Genomic DNA, 26567 nt, shown 5'->3' with positions numbered 1-26567 from the left:
GATAATGTTACTGCTATCTGTGGGACATAAAATAAGTTTATAAATGGGACACAAAATCAGTGTAGTGGATCAAGACCAACTTTTTTTCCTGAAGTAAAAGTAGAATAGAAAAGATCAGAAAGTTTCCCATGCCGTAAGAATACATTTATTCAGGAAGCTTTCTTTCCATTTGTATGTACAAATATATGTTTTATATGTGTGTATGTTTGTTTATGTGTGTTCAACATATATAAATGTTTGTTTATTATGTTTATGTGTTGATGAGTCATGATGTAAATGCATTTGTAACTATGAATTACATATTTTAAAAAGTTTAAAAACTATTTACTGAGGATATAGATTGGGCTTCTGTAATAGAGGCTCGAGAATAAAAATGATAGAAGACACCATCTTCATAGCAGCACTATGTAATAATCAGTAGAGGTAGAAGCCACCGAAGAGACCATTGAAGGGGGAATGGATAAACAAAATGCATACGACAATAGAATATTATTCAATCTTCAAGAAGAAGGAAATTCTGAAACGTAGCTACAACATGGATGAACCCTGAGGACATTATGCTAAATTAAATAACAATCACAAAGAGACATATACTGGATGATTCATTTATATGAGGTATCTAAAGTAGTCAAATTCATGGAAACAAATCAAAAGGGTGGTTGGCAGAGGCTGGGGGTAGGGAAAAATGGGAGTTATTGTTTGATGGATGTAGAATTTCAGTTTTGCAAGATAAAACGTAGCTGGAGATTGGTTACCCAGCAATGTCAGTATATTTAACATGAATAAACTGTATGCTTAAATATGGTTCAGATAGTGAATTTTATGTTATGTGTATCTTACCACAATTTAAAAAAATTTAATGGTCAGTAAAAGAAAAGTTTCTCTCTCAAGGAAAAAAGATCTAAGCTGGACTCTTCAGAGCCTTTGGGTTCCAAGCTCCTTCCAACATGTTGCTCTGTTGTATCTAGAGTCATGCCCTTGCTGGCATTCTCAAGGATGGCTTACCACTAGGGCTGCCTTTCCACCAAGGAAGGGGAGAAATAGAAGAACACATCCTTGCTTTAAGGGCATGTTCCAAGTATTAAAACATCCCTTCTACATACATTCTGTGGGCCAGAACTTAGTCACATGTTCAACTTCTCACAAGGGAATCTGAGAAATGTAGTCTTTATGTAGACAATCAGATAACTAAGTAAAATCTCTATTATTGCAGTGGAAGAGGAAAACAGATATTGGGCACAGTTAGCAGATTTTTTCTTCATTTGTTAGATGCTTACCTAAATCAGTTCTTGAAAATCTCAAAACATCCTTAAGAATAAGGTAGATTTATCTTCACTAATAAGAGAAAACTGAAGCTCAATGAGTTTAAGTATTTGCAGTAGTCATGTGGTAGAGCAAGAGTTTGCAAGCAGATTTGTCTTAAACCAGGGTGTGTTTCCAGTCTTACGGACCTCCTTAAGACCGAGAGTGCACAGAACCTATTATAATTTTGGCCATTTTGATCCTTGTTATTCCATTCCTTAACCAGGCTCAAGGAAAGTTACCAAATAGAATAGAAACTTCTCTTCTTTTTCAGAGAAAGTGCAAGCCGAGATCGACAGAGTGCTTGGTCAGTCACAGCAGCCGAGTACAGCTGCTCGAGAGTCCATGCCCTACACCAACGCCTTCATCCACGAGGTGCAAAGAATGGGAAACATAATCCCTCTGAATGTGCCCAGGGAAGTGACAGTTGATACCACCGTCGCTGGGTACCACCTGCCCAAGGTAATTAGGGACTCACAGCCTCAGATCTTCAAGCTCATCTTGTTAAATGGTAGGAATCTCACCTAGAAAAGCGACACGTATTCTTGTCCTAGAGAATCACTTAATTGGGAAATACATGTGATCCATTTTTTTCTCCATGTGTGGTCCTTGGAATATTAGTTCAACTAGATACTAATAATTCTTATGGAAGGGAAGGGGTATTCCTAGGTCAAATATGATTAGGCAAAGACTAGCTTTTCTTTGCTCTGGGATCTTGCAGTGTTTTTACCACGCGATGTGCACTGTGAATATTTGTGCGTGTACAGCAAGCAGCAGTTTCCTGGTGGACTTTGCCATGGAGTCCTGGACCTTCCAGACTTTGGAAAATTTTGCTCCCCAATCATAGGGTTATAGAATACTAAAATATGACGGGGCATTTGAGACCAAAATCACATTAATGCTGGTGTTTCTAACGTAATATCCCCACTGGTATTTTTCTAGTTGTTATTTACAGCCTTATGATGGGACTATCTCACAAGGGAACCCAATTCAAGTGTGTGCAATATTAATTATTAGAAAAGGAGAGACAGGTACCAGTGCTTATTAAGCAATGATTATGTGGACTATAAAAGTTCTTTCAAAATGTCTTAATCAGTCCTCAGAATAACACTGTTATTCCCATTTTATAACAGATGTGTTATAAATAGGTGCGTTATAACAGATGGCAGTTGAAGCTCAGAGAGTGATGAGCTTGCCTAAGCTCTCCTAACTACAAAGTGACAAGCGTTGGGTTCCAGCACCAGATCTGTTCTGATTCCCAGGCTTGTCTTTTTTGTTCTTTCCACAGGAGTTGCTTTAAGTTAGACCTTAAAAGAGTCTCCCTGCCACTGTTCTGCTGGTCCAAGTGACCTTCCCTGTTCTCACAAAGGGAATTCGGATCTCTGCCCGCCAGTCTTAAGGTCTCGCGGGCAGCTCTCCTCTGCCCCCTAGCGTCCTCTCTGCACACTGCACATTTAAAGTTCCTTCTTGGCTTTGTCACAACCAGTGTCATTCTCTGCAGATCCATTCCAGCTTGTCTAAGGCCCTCTGTGTGGGTCGTACCTGGGGACAGTCTCAAGAGGCAGAACTAGAGGAGCTTATTCACTTGACATCTCTTGGTCATTGTCCCTGCAGTGCCAGGAAAAACAGCTATTCGTGCAGCTTGGGCGTTCAGTATTTTCTTACTGGATGGCCATCTTGAAGGCTGAGATCTAAGTGCATTCACAAATTTTTTCCTTTTTTTTTGGCAATTCATTTAGCTCCAGGAAATAGCCCAGCCCAGCAGACTTGTTCTACCTCTGATTTTTTTTTTTTTTATGGGGAGGATTGTTTTTTTTTTGAGAGGGCATCTCTCATATTTATTGATCAAATGGTTGTTAACAACAATAAAATTCAGTATGAGGGGTCAATGCTCAATGTACAATCATTAATCCATCTGAAGCCTAACTCTCGTCAGTCTCCAATCTTCTGAAGCATAATGAACAAGTTCTTACATGGTGAACGAATTCTTACATAGTGAATAAATTCTTACATGGTGAACAGTACAAGGGCAGTCATCACAGAAACTTGCGGTTTTGATCACGCATTATGAACTATAAACAATCAGGTCAAATATGAATATTCATTTGATTTTTGTACTTGATTTATATGTTGATCCCACATTTCTCCCTTTATTATTATTATTTTTATTTTTAATAAAATGCTGAAGTGGTAGGTAGATGCAAGGTAAAGGTAGAAAACATAGTTTAGTGTTGTAGGAGAGCAACTGTAGATGATCAGGTGTGTGCCTGTAGACTATGCGTTAATCCAAGCTAGACAAGGGCAATAAACCATCCACGGATGCAGAAGATTTCTCTCAAAGCAGGGGGGATGAGGTTCTGAGACTCACCTCTGTTGATCACCAATTTCTCACCTGATGGCCCCCCTGCGACTGTGCCTGTCTTAGGTTGTTCCTCCCTTGAGGAATCTTACCCGTCTCTGGCTAACCAGTCATCTTCCGGGGCCATACAGGGAAATGCAAAGTTGGTAAGTGAGAGAGAAGCCATATTGTTTGAAAAGGTTAGCTTTTTACTTCTTTGCAGATTTATGCCCTGTGGCTTCTATGCCCAGCACTTGTCTCGAGGTATCTTTACCACCTGGAGGAATTATGATAGTCGGTAACTTTGATATGAGGCACAAATTCTATTTAAGGGTTGTAATTAGGAAGGAAGAAAAGCTATAGAGGTAGCATATGGAAGAAAACATGGGAGGATTGATTATTTCTTTGACATATCTTCTTGTAGAGTACCTTAAGCATGTATAGGTTTTAAACTACTAACTAACTTGCACACACATATTAACATAATAGGAATACGGTGACATAAACTAAGCAAATCTATAATTACCAGCCATCTCCAGTACAGCCAAGAAACCCAGCTAGGCAGCCTAGGCATTTGGGAGAATTTGTCTATGATATGATGGATATTGCCCAACTGTACTTGAACAGTCTGAGAGAAATCAGACAAATTAAAGCAGCCCATTTCTGGGATCTGTTCACATCCCATATGTTCTTTTAACTGTAGATAGTTTATAGTCGTAAGATTTTGGAGCGCTACAACCTGCACGCCTCCCAACTCCTTGTTGAGTCCCAACAGTACAGATCCACTCAAATTCATTGTCTCACTGTATGCACATGCCAGCCTAGACATCTCCCTCCTCATTCCAATGGCAAGTCCAGGAAATGGTGGGGTGGACGCAGCCACGACCGCAGCATCGCCCGGATCCCTGTGGAGGCTTTTTGATGATCATCCCCCAGCACGAGTCCTCCAGAGTGAGCTGATGCCGGAAGCACCTCCTCATATCGTATCTTAGTTCATTTTCTGGGTATCCAAGCTAGGCCTTGATCTTCTGCATAGAAACAAACAGACCCTTTGCCCACACTTTGACATGCCCTCTATAACACTGTGCAGAACTCATTGGAGGTCAGCACACAGGGACTGCCTTTTTTTTTTTTTTTTTTGTTTAGAGAAAGGAATATTATCAGAAAAGAGTACCTCCATAGCTGATCATCTGATACCCTTTAAGTGATCAACATTAAGGATATTTAAAGCATGCGTTGATCTTTGATTTACCAATAGTTTTATTCTATCAAGGAGTTATCCCCCTTTTCTTTCTTTCTTTATTTTTTTTTTAAATCTTTAATCTACACTTACATGCAGAGTACTATGTTTACTATGCTCCCCCCTATATCAGCTCCCCCCTAACAACCACATTACGGTAACTGTCCATCAGCTTAGGAAAATGTTGTAGAATCCCTACTTGTCCTCTCTGTGTTGTGCAGCCCACCCTCCCCTTTCTCCCTCCCCCCTCATGCATGCTAATCTTAATACCCCCTTTTTCTCCCCCCCCCCCCCTTATCCCTCCCTGCCCACCCATCCTCCCCAGTTCCTTTCCCTTTGATACCTGTTAGTCCATTTTTGGGTTCTGTAATTCCGCTGCTGTTTTGTTCCTTCAGTTTTTCCTTTGTTCTTTATACTCCTCAGATGAGTGAAATCATTTGGTATTTCTCTTTCTCCACTTGGCTTATTTCACTGAGCATAATACTCTCCAGCTCCATCCATGTTGCTGCAAATGGTTGGATTTTTCCACTTCTTATGGCTGAGTAGTATTCCATTGTGTATATGTACCACATCTTCTTTATCCATTCATCTACAGATGGACATTTAGGTTGCTTCCAATTCTTGGCTATTGTAAATAGTGCTGCGATAAACATAGGGGTGCATCTGTCTTTCTCAAACTTGATTGCTGTGTTCTTAGGGTAAATTCCTAGGAGTGGAATTCCTGGGTCAAATGGTAGGTCTGTTTTGAGCATTTTGATGAACCTCCAAACTGCTTTCCACAATGGTTGAACTAATTTACATTCCCACCAGCAGTGTAGGAGGGTTCCCCTTTCTCCACAGCCTCGCCAACATTTATTGTTGTTTGTCTTTTGGATGGCAGCTATCCTTACTGGTGTGAGGTGATACCTCATTGTAGTTTTAATTTGCATTTCTCTGATAATTAGTGATGTGGAGCATCTTTTCATGTGTCTCTTGGCCATCTGTATTTCTTTTTTGGAGAACTGTCTGTTCAGTTCCTCTGCCCATTTTTTAATTGGGTTATTTGTTTTTTGTTTGTTGAGGCGTGTGAGCTCTTTATATATTCTGGAGGTCAAGCCTTTATCAGATCTGTCATTTTCAAATATATTCTCCCATACTGTAGGGTTCCTTTTTGTTCTATTGATGGTGTCTTTTGCTGTACAGAAGCTTTTCAGCTTAATGTAGTCCCACTTGCTCATTTTTGCTGTTGTTTTCCTTGCCCGGGGAGATATGTTCAAGAAGAGGTCACTCATGTTTATGTCTAAGAGGTTTTTGCCTATGTTTTTTTCCAAGAGTTTAATGGTTTCATGACTTACATTCAGGTCTTTGATCCATTTTGAGTTTACCTTTGTATATGGGGTTAGACAATGGTCCAGTTTCATTCTCCTATATGTAGCTGTCCAGGTTTGCCAACACCATCTGTTGAAGAGACTGTCATTTTGCCATTGTATGTCCTTGGCTCCTTCATCAAATATTAATTGACCATATTTGTTTGGGTTAATGTCTGGAGTCTCTAATCTGTTCCACTGGTCTGTGGCTCTGTTCTTGTGCCAGTACCAAATTGTCTTGATTACTATGGCTTTGTAGTAGAGCTTGAAGTTGGGGAGTGAGATCCCCCCTACTTTATTTTTCTTTCTCAGGATTGCTTTGGCTGTTCGGGGTCTTTGGTGTTTCCATATGGATTTTTGAATTATTTGTTCCAATTCATTGAAGAATGTTGCTGGTAATTTGAGAGGGATTGCATCAAATCTGTATATTGCTTTGGGCAGGATGGCCATTTTGACGATATTAATTCTTCCTAGCCATGAGCATGGGATGAGTTTCCATTTATTAGTGTCCCCTTTAATTTCTCTTAAGAGTGACTTGTAGTTTTCAGAGTATAAGTCTTTCACTTCTTTGGTTAGGTTTATTCCTAGGTATTTTATTCTTTTTGATTCAATGGTGAATGGAATTGTTTTCCTGATTTCTCTTTCTATTGATTCATTGTTAGTATATAGGAAAGCTACAGATTTCTGTGTGTTAATTTTGTATCCTGCAACTTTGCTGTATTCCGATATCAGTTCTAGTAGTTTTGGAGTGGAGTCTTTAGGGTTTTTTATGTACAGTATCATATCATCTGCAAATATCGACAGTTTAACTTCTTCTTTACCAATCTGGATTCCTTGTATTTCTTTGTTTTGTCTGATTGCTGTGGCTAGGACCTCCAGTACTATGTTAAATAACAGTGGGGAGAGTGGACATCCCTGTCTGTTTCCCGATCTGAGGAAATGCTTTAGGCTTCTCGCTGTTCAGTATAATGCTGGCTGTGGGTTTATCATATATGGCCTTTATTATGTTGAGGTACTTGCCCTCTATTCCCATTTTGCTGAGAGTTTTTATCATGAATGGATGTTGAATTTTGTCAAATGCTTTTTCAGCATCTATGGAGATGATCATGTGGTTTTTGTCTTTCTTTTTGTTGATGTGGTGGATGATGTTGATGGATTTTCGAATGTTGTACCATCCTTGCATCCCTGGGATGAATCCCACTTGGTCATGGTGTATGATCCTTTTGATACACTGTTGAATTCTGTTTGCTAATATGTTATTGAGTATTTTTGCATCTTCATTCATCAGGGATATTGGTCTGTAATTTTCTTTTTTGGTGGGTCTTTGCCTGGTTTTGGTATTAGGGTGATGTTGGCTTCATAGAATGAGTTTGGGAGTATTCCCTCCTCTTCTATTTTTTGGAACACTTTAAGGAGAATGCGTATTATGTCTTCTCTGTGTGTCTGATAAAATTCCGAGGTAAATCTGTCTGGCCCCGGGGTTTTGTTCTTGGGTAGTTTTTTGATTACCATTTCAATTTCTTTCCTCATAATTGGTTTGTTTAACGTTTGTGTTTCTTCCTTGGTCAGCCTTGGGAGGTTGTATTTTTCTAGGAAGTTGTCCATTTCTTCTAGGTTTTCCAGCTTGTTGGCATATAGGTTTTCATAGTAGTCTTTAATAATTCTTTGTATTTCTGTGGAGTCTGTCGTGATTTTTCCATTCTCATTTCTGATTATGTTGATTTGTGTTGATTCTCTTTTTCTCTTAATAAGTTGGGCTAGAGGCTAATCTATTTTATTTTCTCGAAGAACCAGCTCTTGGTTTCGTTGATTTTTGCTATTGTTTCATTCTTCTTAATTTTGTTTATTTCTCCTCTGGTCTTTATTATGTCCCTCCTTCTGCTGACTTAAGGCCTCATTTGTTCTTCTTTTTTCAGTTTTGATAATTGTGATGTTAGACTATTCATTTGGGTTTGTTCTTCCTTCTTCAAGTGTGCCTGGATTGCTATATACTTTCCTCTTAAGACTGCCTTCACTGCGTCCCACAGAAGTTGGGACTTAGTGTTGTTGTTGTCATTTGTTTCTATATATTCCTTGATCTCTATTTTGATTTGTTCATTGATCCATTGATTATTTAGTAGCATGTTGTTAAGCCTCCATGTGTTTGTGAGCCTTTTTTTTTTCTTTGTAGAATTTATTTCTACTTTTATACCTTTGTGGTCTGAAAAATTGGTTGGTAGAATTTCAATATTTTGGAGTTTACTGAGGCTCTTTTTTGTGAGCTAGTATGTGGTCTATTCTGGAGAATGTTCCATGTGCACTTGAGAAGAATGTATATCCTCTTGCTTTTGGATGTAGAGTTCTATAGATGTCTATTAGGTCCATCTGTTCTAGTGTGTTGTTCAGTGCCTGTGTGTCCTTACTTATTTTCTGCCCGGTGGATCTATCCTTTGGGGTGAGTGGTGTGTTGAAGTCTCCTAAAATGAATGCATTGCAGTCTATTTCCCTCTTTAGTTCTGTTAGTATTTGTTTCACAAATGCTGGTGCTCCTGTGTTGGGTTCATATATATTTAGAATAGTTATATCCTCTTGTTGGACTGAGCCCATTATCATTATGTAGTATGCTTCTTTATCTCTTGTTACTTTCTTTGTTTTGAAGTCTATTTTGTCTGATATTAGTACTGCAACCCCTGCTTTCTTCTCACTGTTGTTTGCCTGAAATATGTTTTTCCGTTCCTTGACTTTTAGTCTGTGCTTGTCTTTGGGTTTGAGGTGAGTTTCTTGTAAGCAGCATATAGATGGGTCTTGCATTTTTATCCATTCTATTACTCTGTTTCTTTTGATTGGTGCATTAAGTCCATTTACATTTAGGGTGATTATTGAGAGATATGTACTTATTGCCATTGCAGGCTTTAGATTCGTGGTTACCAAAGGTTCAAGGTTAGCTTCTTTTGTATCTTACTGCCTAACTTAGCTCGCTTATTAAGCTGTTATATACACTGTCTGGAGATTCTTTTCTTCTCTCCCTTCTTATTCCTCCTCCTCCATTCTTCATATGTTGTGTGTTTTATTCTGTGCTCTTTTTAGGGATGCTCCCATCTAGAGCAGTCCCTGTAGGATGCCCTGTAGAGGTGGTTTGTGGGAAGCAAATTCCTTCAGCTTTTGCTTGTCTGGGAATTGTTTAATCGCGCCATCATATTTAAATGATAGTCGTGCTGGATACAGTATCCTTGGTTCAAGGCCCTTCTGTTTCATTGCATTAAGTATATCATGCCATTCTCTTCTGGCCTGTAGGGTTTCTGTCGAGAAGTCTGATGATAGCCTGATGGGTTTTCCTTTATAGGTGACCTTTTTCTTTCTAGCTGCCTTTAAAACTCTTTCCTTGTCCTTGATCTTTGCCATTTTAATTTTTATGTGTCTTGGTGTTGTCCTCCTTGGATCCTTTCTGTTGGGAGTTCTGTGTAATTCCATGGTCTGTTTGATTATTTCCTTCCCCAGTTTGGGGATGTTTTCAGCAATTATTTCTTCAAAGAGACTTTCTATCTATCCCTTTTCCTCTTTCTTCTTCTTCTGGTATCCCTATAATATGAATATTATTCCTTTTGGCTTGGTCACATAGTTCTCTTAGTGTTGTTTCATTCCTGGAGATCCTTTTATCTCCCTCTATGTCAGCTTCTATACGTTCCTGTTGTCTGGCTTCTATTCCTTTAATGGCCTCTTGCATCTTATCCATTCTGCTTATAAATCCTTCCAGGGATTGTTTCACTTCTGTGATCTCCTTCCTGACATCTGTGATCTCCCTCTTGACTTCATCCCATTGCTCTTGCATTTTTCTCTGCATCTCATCCCATTGCTCTTGCATTTTTCTCTGCATCTCTGTCAGCATGTTCATGATTTTTATTTTGAATTCTTTTTCAGGAGGACTGGTTAGTTCTGTCTCCTCAGGTGTTGTCTCTGTGATCTTTGTCTGCCTGTAGTTTTGCCTTTTCATGGTGATAGAGATAGTTTGCAGAGCTGGTACGAGTGACCGTTGGAAGAGCTTCCGTTCTTGTTGGTTTGTGGCCTTCCTCTCCTGGGAGAATATCGACCTCTAGTGGCTTATGCTTGTCAGCTGTGCGCAGACAGGGCTTCTGCTACCTGCCCGTTTGCTATGGAGTTTATCTCTGCTGTTGCTGTGGGCGTGGCCTGGCTGGGGCTGCTCCTCCAAAGTGGTGGAGCCCCGTTGGAGGGGGAGCTGCCGGGAGGCTATTTTTCTCCGTAAGGGGCCTCTGTGCTCCCTGTTGCCCAGGGGGTTAAAGTGCCCAGAGATCCCCAGATTCCCTGCCTCTGGTCTAAGTGTCCTGTCCTGCCCCTTTAAGACTTCCAAAAAGCACTCTCCAAACCAAAACAACAACAGCAACAATGAGAAAGGTAACAGAAAAAAAAAACAAAAAAAAGGAAAAAACACGCAATTATTTATTTATTTTTTCCTCAGGCGCTGGTCCCAGGCACCCGATCACTGGTCCTGCTGCCCTGCCTCCCTAGCACCGGGGTCCCTGTCCCTTTAAGGCTTCCAAAAAGCACTCGCCAAAAAGAGAAAAAAAAAAGGGAAAAAACACGCGATTTCCTCCGTCCTCAGGCACCAGTCTCAGGCACCTGCCCACCGGTCCCGCAGGGAAAAACACGCGATATTCTTTGTCCTCAGGTGCCGGTCCCAGGCACCCGCTCACTGGTCCTGCTGCTCTGCCTCCCTAGCACCAGGGTCCCTGTTCCTTTAAGGCTTCCAAGAAGCACTCGCCAAAAAGCGAAAAAAAAAGCGGAAAAACGCGCGATTTCCTCCGTCCTCAGGCGCCGGTCTCATGCACCCGCCCTCCGGTCCCGCGTGGAAAAACACGGTATAGTCTTTGTCCTCAGGCGCCGGTCCCAGGCACCTGCTCACCAGTCCCGCCGCCCTGCCTCCCTAGCACTGGGGTCCCTGTCCCTTTAAGGCTTCCAAAAAGCACTCGCCAAAAAGACAGAAAAAAAAAGGGGAAAAAGTGTGTGATTTCCTCCGTCCTCAGGCGCCGGTCTCATGCACCCGCCCACTGGTCCCGTAGGGAAAATCACTCGGTAATCTTTGTCCTCATGCGCCGGACCCAGGCACCCCCTCACTGGTTCTGCCGCCCTGCCTCCCTAGCAATGGGGTCCCTGTCCCTTTAAGGCTTCCAAAAAGCACTCGCCAAAAAAAACACAAAAAACTGCTCTGGTTTCTTTTCACCTGCCGGGAGCCGGGTGGAGGGGCGCTCAGGTCCCGCCGGGCCGGGACTTGTACCTTACCCCTTCGCAAGGTGCTGGGTTCTTGCATGTGTGGATGTGGTCTGGATGTTGTCCTGTGTCCTCTGGTATCTATTTTAGGAAGACTTTTGTTTGTTATATTTTCATAGCTCTATGTGTTTTTGGGAGGAGATTTCCACTGCTCTGCTCACGCCGCCATCTTTGCTCCGCCCTCCTACCTCTGATTTTTTAACATCAAATTTAATATCCATCCTGGGGAGATCTAATTAACAATATAGTGTAGAAGAGGAGTCATGCTTTGCGAAGAAATAGGCCAAGTTCAAATCATGGCACTACTTCCTCCCACTGTGTGGCTCCAAGCAGTTTATTTAACCTCTCACAGCCTCAATTTCTTTACCTGTAAAATGGATTTAAAGCTACCTGACAGGTAGAGCTAAAATGAGGTTATGCATTTGGAGCACTTCATCTCGTGCTTAGTATAGAGAGTACTCAAAGTAGCAGTTATTATTTTTTTTATTCCTTCTCAGCTGTTCATTAAGCATGTAAAATGCTCAGGTCTGGGAAAGCAACCCTGAATAAAGCAATGATGCAAGTATATACTTACAAGCCATTATAACTACCCAAAGGGAAAAGCTGACTGATGTCCCAAGAAGCAGGCCAGCTGGTGTGGGGAGGGTGAGCAGGAGTGGTCAGCGAAGTCTCACGAGGAGAAGTGGTGTTTGAGTTCAGGGTTAAAAGGTGGTTAAAGCTAGCTCAGTGACAAAGGAGGGAGGAAAGACATTCCAGGCAAGGTGAACAGCATGTAAAAAGGCATGGGAATTAGGTGGAACGTGGCAGTGGTTTTAGAAACTGAAAGAAAGCTACTGTAGTGGAAATGGCAGCAGAGAGGAGTGGCCCAGACAGGCAATGGATCTTCAGCCTAGAAGTGATGGGAAGCTCTTGAAGGGTATGAAGTTCAAGGTGTGGGGGAATGGATGGGTGTGACATGATTAACTCATTCTCGAAGCTCGCTCTGCTTTTGGAATGTAGAGCGGATTCAAAGGGAAAGAGAATATGGGGCTGAATGGGGCAAAGTTAGGCAGTTATTATTAGGAGTATAGGCAAATGAGATGGACATAAAGTGGAGGTGACAGAATCAAGAGAAATTTAAAGTAAAATCGATCAGCCTTAGTGAAGGACTGGATGAAGGCAGAATGAGGGAAAGCAGGGCATTCGGGAGGACCTCTGAGTCCCTTGCTCTGTGCCTGGATGAAGAGTGGTTCCCTGCCCTGGGTGACCTGATCCTATCAGTAAGCCTCCTGTGGAACACACTGGACATTGGAGGGAAGCACACATGGGAGGAACAGATCAATGTCTATCACTTTGGTGAGCTGTCTTGGTCACCACTTCGCTGGACAGCCGGGTTGACTTTGGTACAGTACTGACTGGCCAGCTGTTGTGTTATTCTCTCACTGATGCCTACATGTCCCTGTAGAGAAGATCTATTCTGCCAGCAAGAATAGCCATACTTCCCTGGTAAAATTCCCAGCAAGCAATGCTAGTCCATCATTGTAAGCTGTCCCAGTGAAGGCCAGGTCCTGGGGACTCGGGCTCAGGAATCGGTTGGTTGGGGAAGGTGAGGGAGCTCAGGGTGTGGTCAGGCCCTGGCGTGGGTGCTGAGGCACTGCTGCCCCTCTGCATAAGTGTACTGCGTGGGTCAAACCTTGCCTGTTTCTTTGCTGCCTTCTCCAGGGGACCATCGTCCTGACCAATCTGACGGCACTGCACAGGGACCCTGCGGAGTGGGCCACCCCCGACACCTTCAATCCAGAGCATTTCCTGGAGAATGGACAGTTTAAGAAAAGGGAAGCCTTTCTGCCTTTCTCAGTAGGTGCGTCATAACAGATGGGAGTGTGAGAATCAGAGTTCCTCTCTCAGCCCTCCTCCTATTCTCCCTGTAGTCCTTTGCTTCTGAAATGTTTCCACAGAGCCCTTCTCAGCATGACGCTCTCTTGCTGTTACTCGCACCTCAGGGTTCCCTGGGCTGGGCTTAGCTTCAGGCTCCCGTACTTCCTAGATCCTGCTTGCCTTGAAGATTTCAGCTTCACTTTGTTCTGTCTCCCAAAACACGGGACAGAGACTTAGATCCCACCTCTTGCTCACAAAGAAGGTTGCACACTTGCCATCTTTATAGACTATTCAGATGTCCCAAGTTCTTTTTAAAGACCACCCACTCACACGGAACTAGAGCCAGTTTATAATAGGAAAGAGGAAGGGGCAAGGTAAAGGGCTAGCTGCTTGCTCATCATCATGGGTATCAGGACTTACCCTGAATGCCATGGGCTTAACCCAGTAGCATTCTACTCTATAAGCCCTCCCTGAAGAGGCCTTTTGCTCTCTAAAATTTTTAATTACCCTTAAAAATCTAGTTAATACATTTATACAATACACGGCTTGAGAGGTACAAACAATCAAGGATGCAGTGGAAACTCCGACATGTTTCCAAGTCAGCCGAGTCAAAAGGGTGTTTCATTTAACTGATAGCATTGTAAAATGAATGACAATTCTTAGTGTATTCCAGGTATTGAGTTACATAAGTTGCTTGGATTATTTCAAGTAATTTCCCAATTCCTTGATTCTAGAAATATTTCCTGAGCATTTATTAATAAAGTGCCATGCGAAAGAATCACAGGAAGATGGCAGTGTGAGTAGTTCAGAGGAAATCTCCTGCCCAAAACATATATATTTATGAAAATACAATAAATAAAGCTATTCCTAAAAGAGACACCAGTGGATGCAGTACAACAGCCAGGATACATCTACATTTGCGAGAACTCAGCAGTACATGAAGAGGGTAAGATACAAGCGTGGCCAGGTGGGACCCAAACGCTTCCCCACCCCAAAACCTGGTGGGAAGAAAGGAGTCAGAACGGGGAGGAAGAGAAAGCCCAGGACTGCTAAACAACCAGCTCTAGAAATCTGTACCCGGTACGCAGACACAAGGTGCACGGGGTGCTGGATATTAGACAAATGGAAATGCAAAACCTGTGGGCAGGTCCCCGCAACCGGCACCCCTGAGACAATAGAAAAGCGAGTGTGTTCTGCAAGTCTTTAAGAGACAGAGTCCCCATAGCTGGATGAAGTTGTCCCCGCAGCTGGGAATACTGAGGAGACTTAGGTGCCCTAAATGGAGGCAGTGCAGCTCTGATGCCCCTCACAGCACTAGGCATCCTGCCAGTCATTCCTCCAACTGGCATGGACCCCAACACACGGGCCCAGTAGCAGGAGAGTGGGAGCACGCGCCAGAGGCAGAAGCACTAGAAGGAACGAAGAGCAGATCCGTGTGCTGCAGGACGAGCCTGCAGCAGCACAACCGAACAGCCTGGGTGCGGCTCGCGCTCACCGGTGGCAGTGAAGCCAGAGCCCTGTAGAAGCTTGCGTGGAAAAGCCCGACGCACACCGGCAGCAGAGCGAGAGGGAGCAGGCATGCTCCCAGGAGCTGACCGGAATTCCAGCCCAATGCACAGCTGCCTGGGCCAGACCCAAAGGCCGCTGTTGGCAGAAAGCTGCCTGGCAGGGTCGCCGCTAGCACAGAGGAGAGCACCTGGCGTGCCTGCCACTCCCTGCAGGGCTCCCCGAAGCTCTGACGGACACTCCGCCCACTGCAGCTTAGGAGATTAACCCAGTGGCTGCCCCAGGAGTGCAGGTAGCCATCATAGACAGCAGAGAAGGGCAAGGCATCCAGCATGCAAGAAAAGACTTCCTTCTCCCAGTTGACGCACCTTCAAACTGCCTACAGCCACTGCAATCACCATGAAAAGGCAAAAAAATCTGGTCCTGACCAAGATAGTTACACCTGAGAAAGGATCTGCAGAGGCTGACCTAACCAGTCTACCTTAAAAAGAATTCAAAATAAAAACCATAAACATGCTGACAGAGCTACAGAGAAATATGCAAGAGCTAAGGGATGAAGTCCGGAGGGAGATTACAGACGTCCAGAGGGAGATCACAGATGTCCGGAGGGAGATTACAGAAGTGAAATAAACTCTGGAAGGATTTATAAGCAGAAGGGATAAGATGCAAGAGGCCATTGACGGAATAGAAACCAGAGAACAGGAAGACATAGAAGCTGATGCAGAGAGAGATAAAAGGAACTCCAGGAATGAAACAATATTAAGAGAAGTGTGTGACCAATCCAAAAGGAACAATATCCGCATTGTAGAGGTACCAGAGGAAGAAGACAGAGAAAAAGGAATAGAAAGCATCTTTGAAGAAATAATTGCTGAGAACTTCCCCAAACTGGGGGAAGAAATAGTTGCTCAGACTACGGAGGCACACAGGACTCCCAAGAGATGGGATCCAAAGAGGACAACACCAAGACACATAATAATTAAAATGGGAAAGACCAAGGACAAGGACAAAGTATTAAAGGCAGCCAGAGAGAGAAAAAAGGTCACCTACAAAGGAAAACCCATCAGGCTATCATCAGACTTCTCAACAGAAAACTTACAGGCCAGAAGAGAATGGCACGACATATTTAATGCAATGAAACAGAAGGGCCTTGAACCAAGGATACTCTATCCAGCATGATTATCATTTAAATATGAAGGAAGCATTAAAGAATTTCCAGAGAAGCAAAAGTTGAGGGAATTTGCCTCCCACAAACCATGTGTACAGGATATTTTAGAGGGACTGCTCTAGATGGGAGCAATCCTAAAAAGAGCACAGAACAAAACACCCAACATATGAAGAATTGAGGAGGAGGAAAAAGAAGGGAAAGAAATAATCATCAGACTGTGTTTATAACAGCTCAATAAGTGAGTGAGGTCAGACAGTAAGGTAGTAAACAAGCTAACCTTGAACCTTTGGTAACCACAAATCTAAAACCTGCAATAGAATTAAGTACATATCTTTCAATAACCACCCTAAATGTAAATGGACTTAATGCACCAATCAAAAGACACAAAATAACAGAATGGATAAAAAGCAAGACCCATCTATATGCTGCTTACAAGAGACTCACCTCAAACCCAAAGACATGCACAGATTAAAAGTCAAGGGTTGGAGAAAGATATTTCATACAACCAACAGAGAGAAAAAAGCAGGTGTTGCAATACTAGTATCAGATAAAATAGACCTCAAAATAAAGAAAGTAACAAGAGATAAAGCAGGACATTACATAATGATAAAGGGATCAGTCCAACAAGAGGATATAACCATTATAAACATATATGCACCCAAGACAGGAGCACCAATATATGTGAAACAAATACTAACAGATTTAAAGGAGGAAATAGAATGCAATGCATTCATTTTGGGAGACTTTAACACACCACTCACCCCAAAGGACAGATCCACCAGACGGAAAATAAGTAAGGACACAGAGGCACTGAACAATACGCAAGAACAGATGGACCTGATAGACATCTATAGAACTCTACATCCAAAAGCAACAGGATACACATTCTTCTCAAGTGCACATGGAACATTCTCCAGAATAGACCACATACTAGGCCACAAAAAGAAGCAGTAAATTCCAAAAGATTGAAATCCTAACAACCAACTTTTCAGGCCACAAAGGTATAAAACTAGAAACAAATTGTACAAAGAAAGCAAAAAGGCTTACAAACACATGCAGGCTTAAAAACATGCTCCTAAATAATCAATGGATCAATGACTGAATCAAAATTGAGATCCAGCAATATATGGAAACAAATGACAACAACAACACTAAGACCCAGCTTCTGTGGTATGCAGCAAAAGCAGTCTTAAGAGGAAAGTATATAGCAATCCACGCATATTTAAGGAAGGAAGAACAATCACAAATGAATAGTCTAATGTCATAGTTATCGAAATTGGAAAAAGAAGAACAAATGAGGCCTAAGGTCAGCAGACAGAGGGACATAATAAAGATCAGAAAAGAAATAAATAAAATTGAGAAGAATAAAACAATGGCAAAAATCAATGAAACCAAGAGCTGGTTCTTTGAGAAAATAAACAAAATAGATAAGCCTGTAGCCAGACTTCTTAAGAGAAAAAGAGAGTCAACACACATCAACAGAATTAGAAACAAGAAAGGAAAAATCATGATAGACCCCACAGAAATACAAAGAATTATTAGAGAATACTATGAAAACCTATATGTTAACAGCTGGAAAACCTAGGAGAAATGGACAACTCCTTAGAAAAATACAACCTTCCAAGACTGACCCAGAAAGAAACAGAAAATCTAAACAGACCAATTACCAGCCACGAAATTGAATTGGTGATCATAAAACTACCCAAAAACAAAACCCCTGGGCCGAACGGATTTACCTCGGAATTTTTTCAAACATACAGGGAAGACATAACATTCTCCTTAAAGTTTTCCAAAAAATAGAAGAGGAGGGAATAGTCCCAAACTCATTCTATGAAGCCAACATCACCCTAATACCAAAATGAGGCAAAGACCCCACCAAAAAAGAAAACTACAGACCAATATCCCTGATGAAGGTAGATGCAAAAATACTCAACAAAATATTAGCAAACCGAATTCAAAAATATATCAAGAGGATCATACACCATGACCAAGTGGGATTCATCCCAGGGATGCAAGGATGGTACAACATTCGAAAATCCATCAACATCATCCACCACATCAACAAAAAGAAGAACAAAAACCACTTGGTCATCTCCATAGATGCTGAAAAAGCATTCGACAAAATTCAACTTCCATTCATGAAAAAAACTCTCAACAAAATGGGCATAGAGGGCAAGTACCTCAACATAATAAAGGCCATATATGATAAACCCACAGCTAACATCATACTGAACAGCGAGAGGCTGAAAGCTTTTCCTTTTAAGATTGGGAACAAGACAGGGATGCCCACTATCCCCACTGTTACTCAACGTGGTACTGAAGGTCCTAGCCACGGCAATCAGACAAAACAAAGAAATACAAGGAATCCAGATTGGTAATGAAGAAGTCAAACTGTCACCATTTGCAGATGACATGATATTGTACATAAAAAACCGTAAAGACTCCACTGCAAAACTACTAGAACTAGTATCGGAATTCAGCAAAGTTGCAGGATACAAAATTAACACACAGAAATGTGTAGCTTTCCTATATACTAACAATGAAATAATAGAAAGAGAAACCAGGAAAACAATTCCATTCACAATTGCATCAAAAAGAATAAAATACCTAGGAATAAACCTAACCAAGGAAGTGAAAGACCTATACCCTGAAAACTACAAGATACTCTTAAGGGAAATTAAAGAGGTCACTAAAAAATGGAAACTCATCCCATGCTCCTGACTAGGAAGAATTAATATCATCAAAATGGCCATCCTGCCCAAAGCAATATACAGATTCGATGCAATCCCTATCAAGTTACCATCTGCATTGTTCAATGAACTGGAACAAATAGTTCAAAAATTCATATGGAACCGTCAAAGACCCTGAATAGCCAATGCAATCCTGAGAAGGAAGAATAAAGTGGGGAGGATCTTGCTCCCCAACTTCAAGCTCTACTAAAAAGCCACAGTAATCAAGACAATTTGGTACTGGCACAAGAATAGAGCCATAGATCAGTGGAACAGAATAGAGACTCCAAACATTAACCCAAACATATATGGCCAATTAATATTCGATAAAGGAGCCATGGGCATACAATGGGGAAATGACAGTCTCTTCAACAGATGGTGCTCGCAAAACTGGACAGCTACATGTAAGAGAATGAAACTGGATCACTGTCTAACCCCATACACAAAAGTAAATTCGAAATGGATCAAAGGCCTGAACGTAAGTCATGAAACCATAAAACTCTTAGAAAGAACATAGGCAAAAATCTCTTGGCCATAAACATGAGTGACTTCTTCATGAATATATCTCCCTGGGCAATGGAAAGAAAGGCAAAAATGAACAAGTGGGACTATATCAAGCTAAGAAGCTTCTGTACAGCAAAGGGCACCATCAATAGAACAAAAGGGTATCCTACAGTATGGGAGAATATATTCACAAATGACAGATCTGATAAAGGATTGACATCCAAAATATATAAAGAGCTCACATGCCTCAACAAACAAAAAGCAAATAATCCAATTAAGAAATGGGCAGAGCAGCTGAATAGACAGTTCTCTAAAGAAGAAAGCCAGATGGCCAACAGGCACATGAAAAGATGCTCCACATCGCTAATCATCAGGGAAATGCACATTAAAACCACAATGAGATATCACCTCACACCAGTAAGGATCGCCATCATCGAAAAGACAAACAACAACAAATGTTGGTGAGATTGTGGAGAAAGGGGAAGCCTCCTACACTGCTGGTGGGAATGTAAATTAGTTCAATCATTGTGGAAAGCAGTATGGAGGTTCCTCAGAATGCTCAAAATAGAAATACCATTTGACCCAGGAATTCCACTCATAGGAATTTACCCTAAGAATGCAGCACTCCAGTTTGAAAAAGTCAGATGCACCCCTATGTTTATCGCTGCACTGTTTACAATAGCCAAGATATGGAAGCAACCTAAATGTCCATCAGTATCTGAATAGATAAGGAAGATGTGGTACATATACACAATGGAATATTACGCAGCAGTAAGGAAAAAACAGATCCTTCCATTCGCAACAACATGGATGGAGCTAGAGGGTATTATGCTCAGTGAAATAAGCCAGGCGGAGAAAGACAAGTACCACATGATTTCACGCATCTGTGGAGTATAAGAACAAAGGAAAACTGAAGGAACAAAACAGCAGCAGAATCACAGAACCCAAGAATGGACTAATAGTTACCAAAGGGAAAGGGACTGGGCACGATGGGTGGGAAGGGAGGGATAAGAGTGGGGAAAAAGAAAGAGGGCATTACAATTAGCATGTATAGTGCATGGGGGGCACGGGTAGTGCTGCACAACACAGAGAAGACAAGTAGTGATTTTACAGCATCTTACTACGCAGGTGGACAGTGACTGTTATGGGGCATGTGGGGGGGACTTGGTGAAGGGGGGAACCAAGTAATCATAATGTTCCTTCTGTAATTGTAGATTAATGATACCAAAATTAAAAAAAAAAAAACCACCATTCACATCAATAGATCAACCAGACAATGTAAGTAAGGAAACAGAGTCACTGAAAAATACATTAGATCAAGTGGACTTAACAGACATCTACAGGACCCTCCACCCAAAAGCAGCAGGACACTCATTTTTTCAAGGGTCAATGGAATGTTCTCCAGAATAGATCATATACTAGGCCACAGGAAGAGCCCCAATAAATTCAAGAAGACTGAGAATGAAGAGTTGACTCCCAACCCACCACTGGATCCTGATGGAACCAGTACTTTAACCCTGTCTCCTGACTCTCTGGGTTCAGTTTTGACATAATATAGGGGAATCTTGTATATTTACAAAATAGCTGATCTAGTACCATTTTAACAAATTTCCTTATTGTACTCTTTGTGGTAGGTAAGAGATAAGGATGAGGGCATCAGATATGAATTAGACTAACACACTGGTGGGAAACACAGGCAGAGACTAATGTAATGACATAATTGTGAAGCACATTTACATTCACTGAACACTTTTGCAAATATTATATAATTTTTTCCTCAAAGGACAAAATGAAGGCATGTGGACGTTAATGATTTTCCAAGGTATTTAATTATATGGGAAAATACAAAGTAACAAACCTAGCAGATGGAATTAATTTCAGAGAATAATACCAGTTTAGGGTCCAGGGGAGTGCCCACAAGAACAGTGAGGAAATATGTCAAAATTCTTTACAGTGGATATGTATTAATTAGGGAGAAAGTAAGTTATTAAAAACACGCAAGATGGTGGTAGTGGCCAGTGTCGGGGTGTAGTTCAAGTGGGATGCGGAGGGCATTTGAGCAGGGGAGGGGATGGATAGAGGAAGCCTAGCGTGGGTGTCAGAGCACGAGCAGGAGAAGGCAGGGGCAGCACTGGTGGCTGTGGCTGTGATGAGAGTTAAGCTCCACACACAGAACACTAATCCAGTAATTGAACATATTGAGCATAATGGGAGGAATCTACAAATGGGGAAAGAGAGAAAAGAGTGAACTCTGTCGTGTTGCATTGGAATTGGACGTCATCAATATGAACTCGGGTTTTTGATAGGTAGGTAGATTGATAGGCATAGAAGTAAATGTAGATGTAAAAATACCTTTAAACACATACTCACATTATATATGTACATAGATTTCCCCCGCTCTGTCCATGAGATGCCTTGGGAGAAACACTACCCTGATACCAAAGAGCATGTCTAATGCTGGGATCTTAGTTTCTAGATATCATTATCCATTAAAAGGTACCAGAACTTCTGGAAAAAATGGCTGATTCCAAGGCTGGGGAAGGGAAAGGATAAGATGAGCCTGGAACATATTTTGTGCCCAAAAGTAAGGGATTGCCATCTTGAATGAGCATTGTATGGCCAAATCTGTAATATCTTGAACATCAAAACAGTGATAACAACATATTATAACCTTTTGAATAAAAACAGAAATCTGAATTCATACAGATATAAATGAATGAATAAACAAAATGAGGAGAGAAAGCATCTCCTTTAATAGAAGGCTAGCTAATAGGCATGGAAGGAATGATGGGATTTTTATTTTTTCAAAATGATGGAATTTTAATACAATTCAGAAACCATCAGAGTAATAAATCATTTGGCCAAGAAATAGCAGTGGAAACAAATGGGTGAAAGTTCAGTGAGGAATGGTTAATTGATATAGTCTTAAAATATTTATTAGTTACAAAGAGAAAAAGAATAATTTTGCAGGGGAGAATTTGGAAGGCACCACCATAAGTCATCAAAGTTAACATGACCAGTAATGAGACAAATCAAAATTGTGTGCCCCCTGATAGGATGAAATGAGAACACAGCCTTGCTCCAGTGATATTCCTACCAGAAACATATGACCTCACAACCTGAATCTAATTATGAGGAAACATGAGACATTTACTAAATAATTGATGTGTCATCTTCCAAAATGCCAAAGTCATGAAAGTGGAGGAGTCTCTTGCATGACAGCCAAATGCAGTAGTGATAATGGATGGAATCCTATTATGACAAAAGACATGATTGCGACAACTGGTGAAACCTGCCTGGGGTCTGAGGGCAAAATGTGGTGATACACTGGTGTGAATTTCCTGCTGTGATTATATTGTGCTTATGTTGAAGAATGTCCTTCTTTGTAGAAAATGCATACTAAAGATTTCTGGTAATATAAAGACATATGGGTAATGTAATTCACTCTCAGCCCAGAAAAAACAAGTTCTTTGTGGTATTCTTGCAAGTTTCCTGTACTTTGAAATTATTTCAAAATAAAAGGCATGGTATGGAATGTATTACAGTGAAGAATTGTAATACATAGGAAGATATTTTTTATAATATAACCAAGTTTTATTTAAAAGTAGTCTTTTAAATCGTATTCTTCCGTTTTTTGAGAATTTATCAGATGAAGTTAATGATAAACTATTTTACAGCTAGAATGTTTACTATTATCCAGGTGAAATGTTGAACACTTTGTTTTGTCTGTATGAGTTATCAGTGTGGGCCACACATACAAAATAAGGTTCCCATCTTAAACACACACACAGTTCCACTAACACCTGGAGAGGTTACCTAATTTGCTGCAAATCACATGGCTAGCAATTAGGAGGAACTGAATTGGATCTCCATTCATCAGCCTCCAGGGCTTCACTCACCTAATGGAGTGGGATTTGGGCAGGACAGTGCCAAGTAGGAGCTCCTTTCTCCTGGAGAAAGGGCCACTGTGTATAGAAAGGGCTGTTCGAGGAGGGAGGCTGAAGCAGTTTCAGTAGAAAGGGCCATCCATGTCAGTGAGGAGGAAAATGTGACACAGGGGACACATGTATTTTGGAACCCCTGCTCTGACATTTATCTGCTTATATGTTTCAACAGTTTTCTTTTAAGGATTGAAAACAATTAATACAGAGTTTTGTTTCATTGTCTGCTTTAGTCATTGTTATTTGCAAATTGATTTTTTAAAATCCTGTAGGCTAGACCTCCACTTTCTAGGTCAAGACAGGCCTCTCACTTCTGGTGCCCTACACCCTGCATCTTCATCCAGGGGCTGATCCTGAAAGCACTGGAGTTTGTGAGTCCAGACAGAGGCTTTCCATGCCTGGATTATCTTGAATATCTGTACATAGTTAACCTACGGGGTTGGCAGATTAAACGAGTCTCTGCACGTGAAGTCCCGGAGCCTACCAGGCCCTTCCTCTGCATGTTTTGCAAGACATGGTAGAAGATTTCCGTCCCTGCTGGGCACCAACACCAGCTGGGAAGATAACTTGTCTTGTCCTTCTGTCTTTCAGGAAAGCGTGTATGCCTTGGAGAACAGTTGGCCAAGTCTGAGCTGTTCATTTTCTTCACTTCCCTGGTGCAAAAATTTACTTTCAAGCCCCCGGACAACGAGAAGCTGAGCCTGAAGTTCAGAATGGGCCTCACCCTCTCCCCAGTCAACCACCGCATCTGCGCGGTCCCTCGGCCGTGATCGTGAAGTTGTCGGGGAGGGGGAGGAGGCAGGAAAGCAGGAGTCAGCATGTCTTCTGAAGGCACCGGTGCCTGCTCAGAGGGAGGAAGGAAAGGGGCTCTGCAGAAAGATGGTAGGACTTGGATTCTGAGGAAACGGGATCCAAATCCCAGCTTTGCCATCTCCCATATGGCCTTGAGCAAATCATTTGCTGTAAATTATTTAACTTTTCATCTAGGAGATGAAAAGAGGATCATGATTCCTTCTTTAAAGAAAGAACTACTGTGATAATTAGAGGAAATAATGGACTTTAAGTGATTTTCAAACCATTAAAGCTCATCTTAAAAATTACAGCTAAACTCTACCTCCTTCATGCCTCCTTCCTTAGCCATGGATTTGCTTCTGGCCTGTTGATGTGGCTCAGGTAAAAGTGGTGTTCTGGTTGGTAAGAGTCAGGGGTCGGAACCAGAGGGTGGTTCTAAAGGATTTCACACTTGGCATCACTGTGCACGCTTTACCTTGCGCCTGCCTCAGCAGGGCCACCTGGGAAGTCTGCCGGCTGGTTACTGTTCCCTATCTGAATAGCAGGTTGAAACAACAGTAAGCAGGTTTCTGAAGAAGTAGTTTCTGTGTGGTTTGCCTAAGGAAAGACTATGCTGGCCTTTGGACTCAGGATTGAGTCGAATGTGACCATAATTCACCGGACTGGGAAACAGGTTTGGGAAACAAATGTGGAAATATCTTCTGTCTTTAAGGGTACCTCCTTGCCTTAAGTATGCTATCAGGCATTTATTCTCAAGCCATTTCACATAGGATTGAACTGTATGGTGGGTGTGATCCTTTCTTGAAATTGATTGTCAGCTTTTGGTTGGCAAGTTTTACCAGTCTAAATTCGGTGGGGCCCTGGGAGAGTATTTTATAGCAGGAAGCAGAAATGCCAGAATCCTGCTCTATCCTCCTGCACAAAGTCGCTGAGGAGAGAGAATGGCCATAAAATGGATCGCCAGGTAACTGTGGTGGCCCATGGTGTTTTGACACCGACTCTAGTGCAAAAGGATACAAAAATACCTAATAACCTGGGCTAAGTCATATTGAAAATCTTTTTCCCTAAGGTGTTTTTCTGCCGGCTCTTTTAGAACTTGCTACCACCATTTAAATAACCCAACCCTTGGATGATGAGAGAAATACATGGCCCACGCATTCCTGTGACACTGTCCTAGCTGACAGGTGGCCAGCCGCCAGGGCAGTGCCTCAGGCCATCCAAGACAAGCCCGGCCGAAGCATAGCCAGATGCTGAGTGCTGACACCTGAGTGATCCTAGCTGAGACAAGAAGTGTCCCAACTGAATCCATCCTGAATCTTGCTTGTGAATTAAATTGCCAGCCTCAGATTTGTGAGTTAATGCATGGTTATTGTTTTAAGCCACTGGGTTTTGAGGTGCATTGTTACACAACAGTTAATACCTTCCTTGAGGGCAGGAATAGTATTTGTCTTGTTCAGTATCAAGAACAGTGCCTGGAACATGGTAGGGTTCAGTAAATGGTGAGCTAAGGAATAAAGGTGGAGTCATTGTGGGCTGGTGCTGGATTGGACCTGCCACGGGAAATCCGGTCCATGTCACCCCTCCCCAATCCTTGTCATCTCACTGCAGTGACCTGTTTCTCAGTCCTGATGCCCACTGCTATAATGCTTCAGACACTCAGTGTAGGAGGCTTGTTCTTACCTCACCTGTTCATTGCATTTCCCAACTGGCTTTCTGGCATGGGGCCACCTAGTCTATTTCCCCATACTTATTTATCAAGAACAGGCTGAAGTCCCTGGATGGGTATTTTGTGCTATCTGGGTCACACTGTGTTTGTGCATTCACTGTTAACTATTTGTTCTGCTCTGAAAAGGTAAGAACCTTTCCCTTTGCCTTTGAAACAGATAAGATTGCAAAATTAAGGGTCATATGCAAAGGGTCACCCTCGGGGACTGGCAGTAAGTCATGGATGACGTCTGTTACCACAGTTGGGGGCAGAACAGAGGCTTTTCTTCAGATACTTCAAGGGTCCAAAGAGATCACAGGGCTCTGATGCACACAAGACAACACGGAAAGACTCGGGAGGGATTCAGATGAACTGGGGGTCAGGGATTTGGAACTAGGCTGGCCTGAATTCAATTGTAGGTTTTACCATTTTGCTTTACCATTTAAGCAGGCTACTTTGCTTTCCTGGACCCATTTTCTAATTGGCAAAATGGAATTACTAACACCTGTTGTGGTAGCTTATGGCATTGATCAGAAGATCCACACCTCTGTGTAGGTGGTCCTTCTATGTACCACTCCTCTGTGGCACAGGGTAATGTAACCACCCTGATCCATGCAGGAATGCCACGTCATTTGCTTTGGCCAAAAAAACGAGAGCATAGGTTCCCTAAGGTACGTCTGTGCGCTTAAGAGCCAGCTGGTAGTTCAGCATGTTCGTCTCTTCTCTGCCATAAGACTACTAGCATTGTCCCAGATAAGGATGTCAGCCCACATCCAGACGACAAAGATAAAGCATAATCGTAGCTGATTCAAGATGGACGTGTGATGTGAGAAATACATCTATTTTGTTGTGAGCCACTAAAATTTTGGGAGTGTTGATA

At 42.0% G+C, this 26567-nt stretch overlaps 1 protein-coding gene across 1 annotated transcript in view; it reads left to right on the top strand.

Annotated features, from left to right (window-relative positions):
• LOC140848902 (cytochrome P450 2J2-like) overlaps positions 1–24290 on the top strand; it is a 49943-nt gene extending 25653 nt beyond the window's left edge. The window contains exons 7-9 of the mRNA XM_073234023.1: positions 1577–1764; positions 13190–13328; positions 23782–24290. Coding sequence (XP_073090124.1) covers positions 1577–1764; positions 13190–13328; positions 23782–23960 — 506 coding nt within the window. The 3' untranslated portion in view covers positions 23961–24290. The remainder of the gene's footprint in view (positions 1–1576; positions 1765–13189; positions 13329–23781) is intronic.
• Positions 24291–26567: the final 2277 nt, after the last annotated feature.

This window comes from Manis javanica, chromosome 4 (assembly GCF_040802235.1).
Source record: "Manis javanica isolate MJ-LG chromosome 4, MJ_LKY, whole genome shotgun sequence".
Classification (NCBI taxonomy): Eukaryota; Metazoa; Chordata; class Mammalia; order Pholidota; family Manidae; genus Manis; species Manis javanica.
This window is presented reverse-complemented; position numbering and strand designations above follow the sequence as displayed.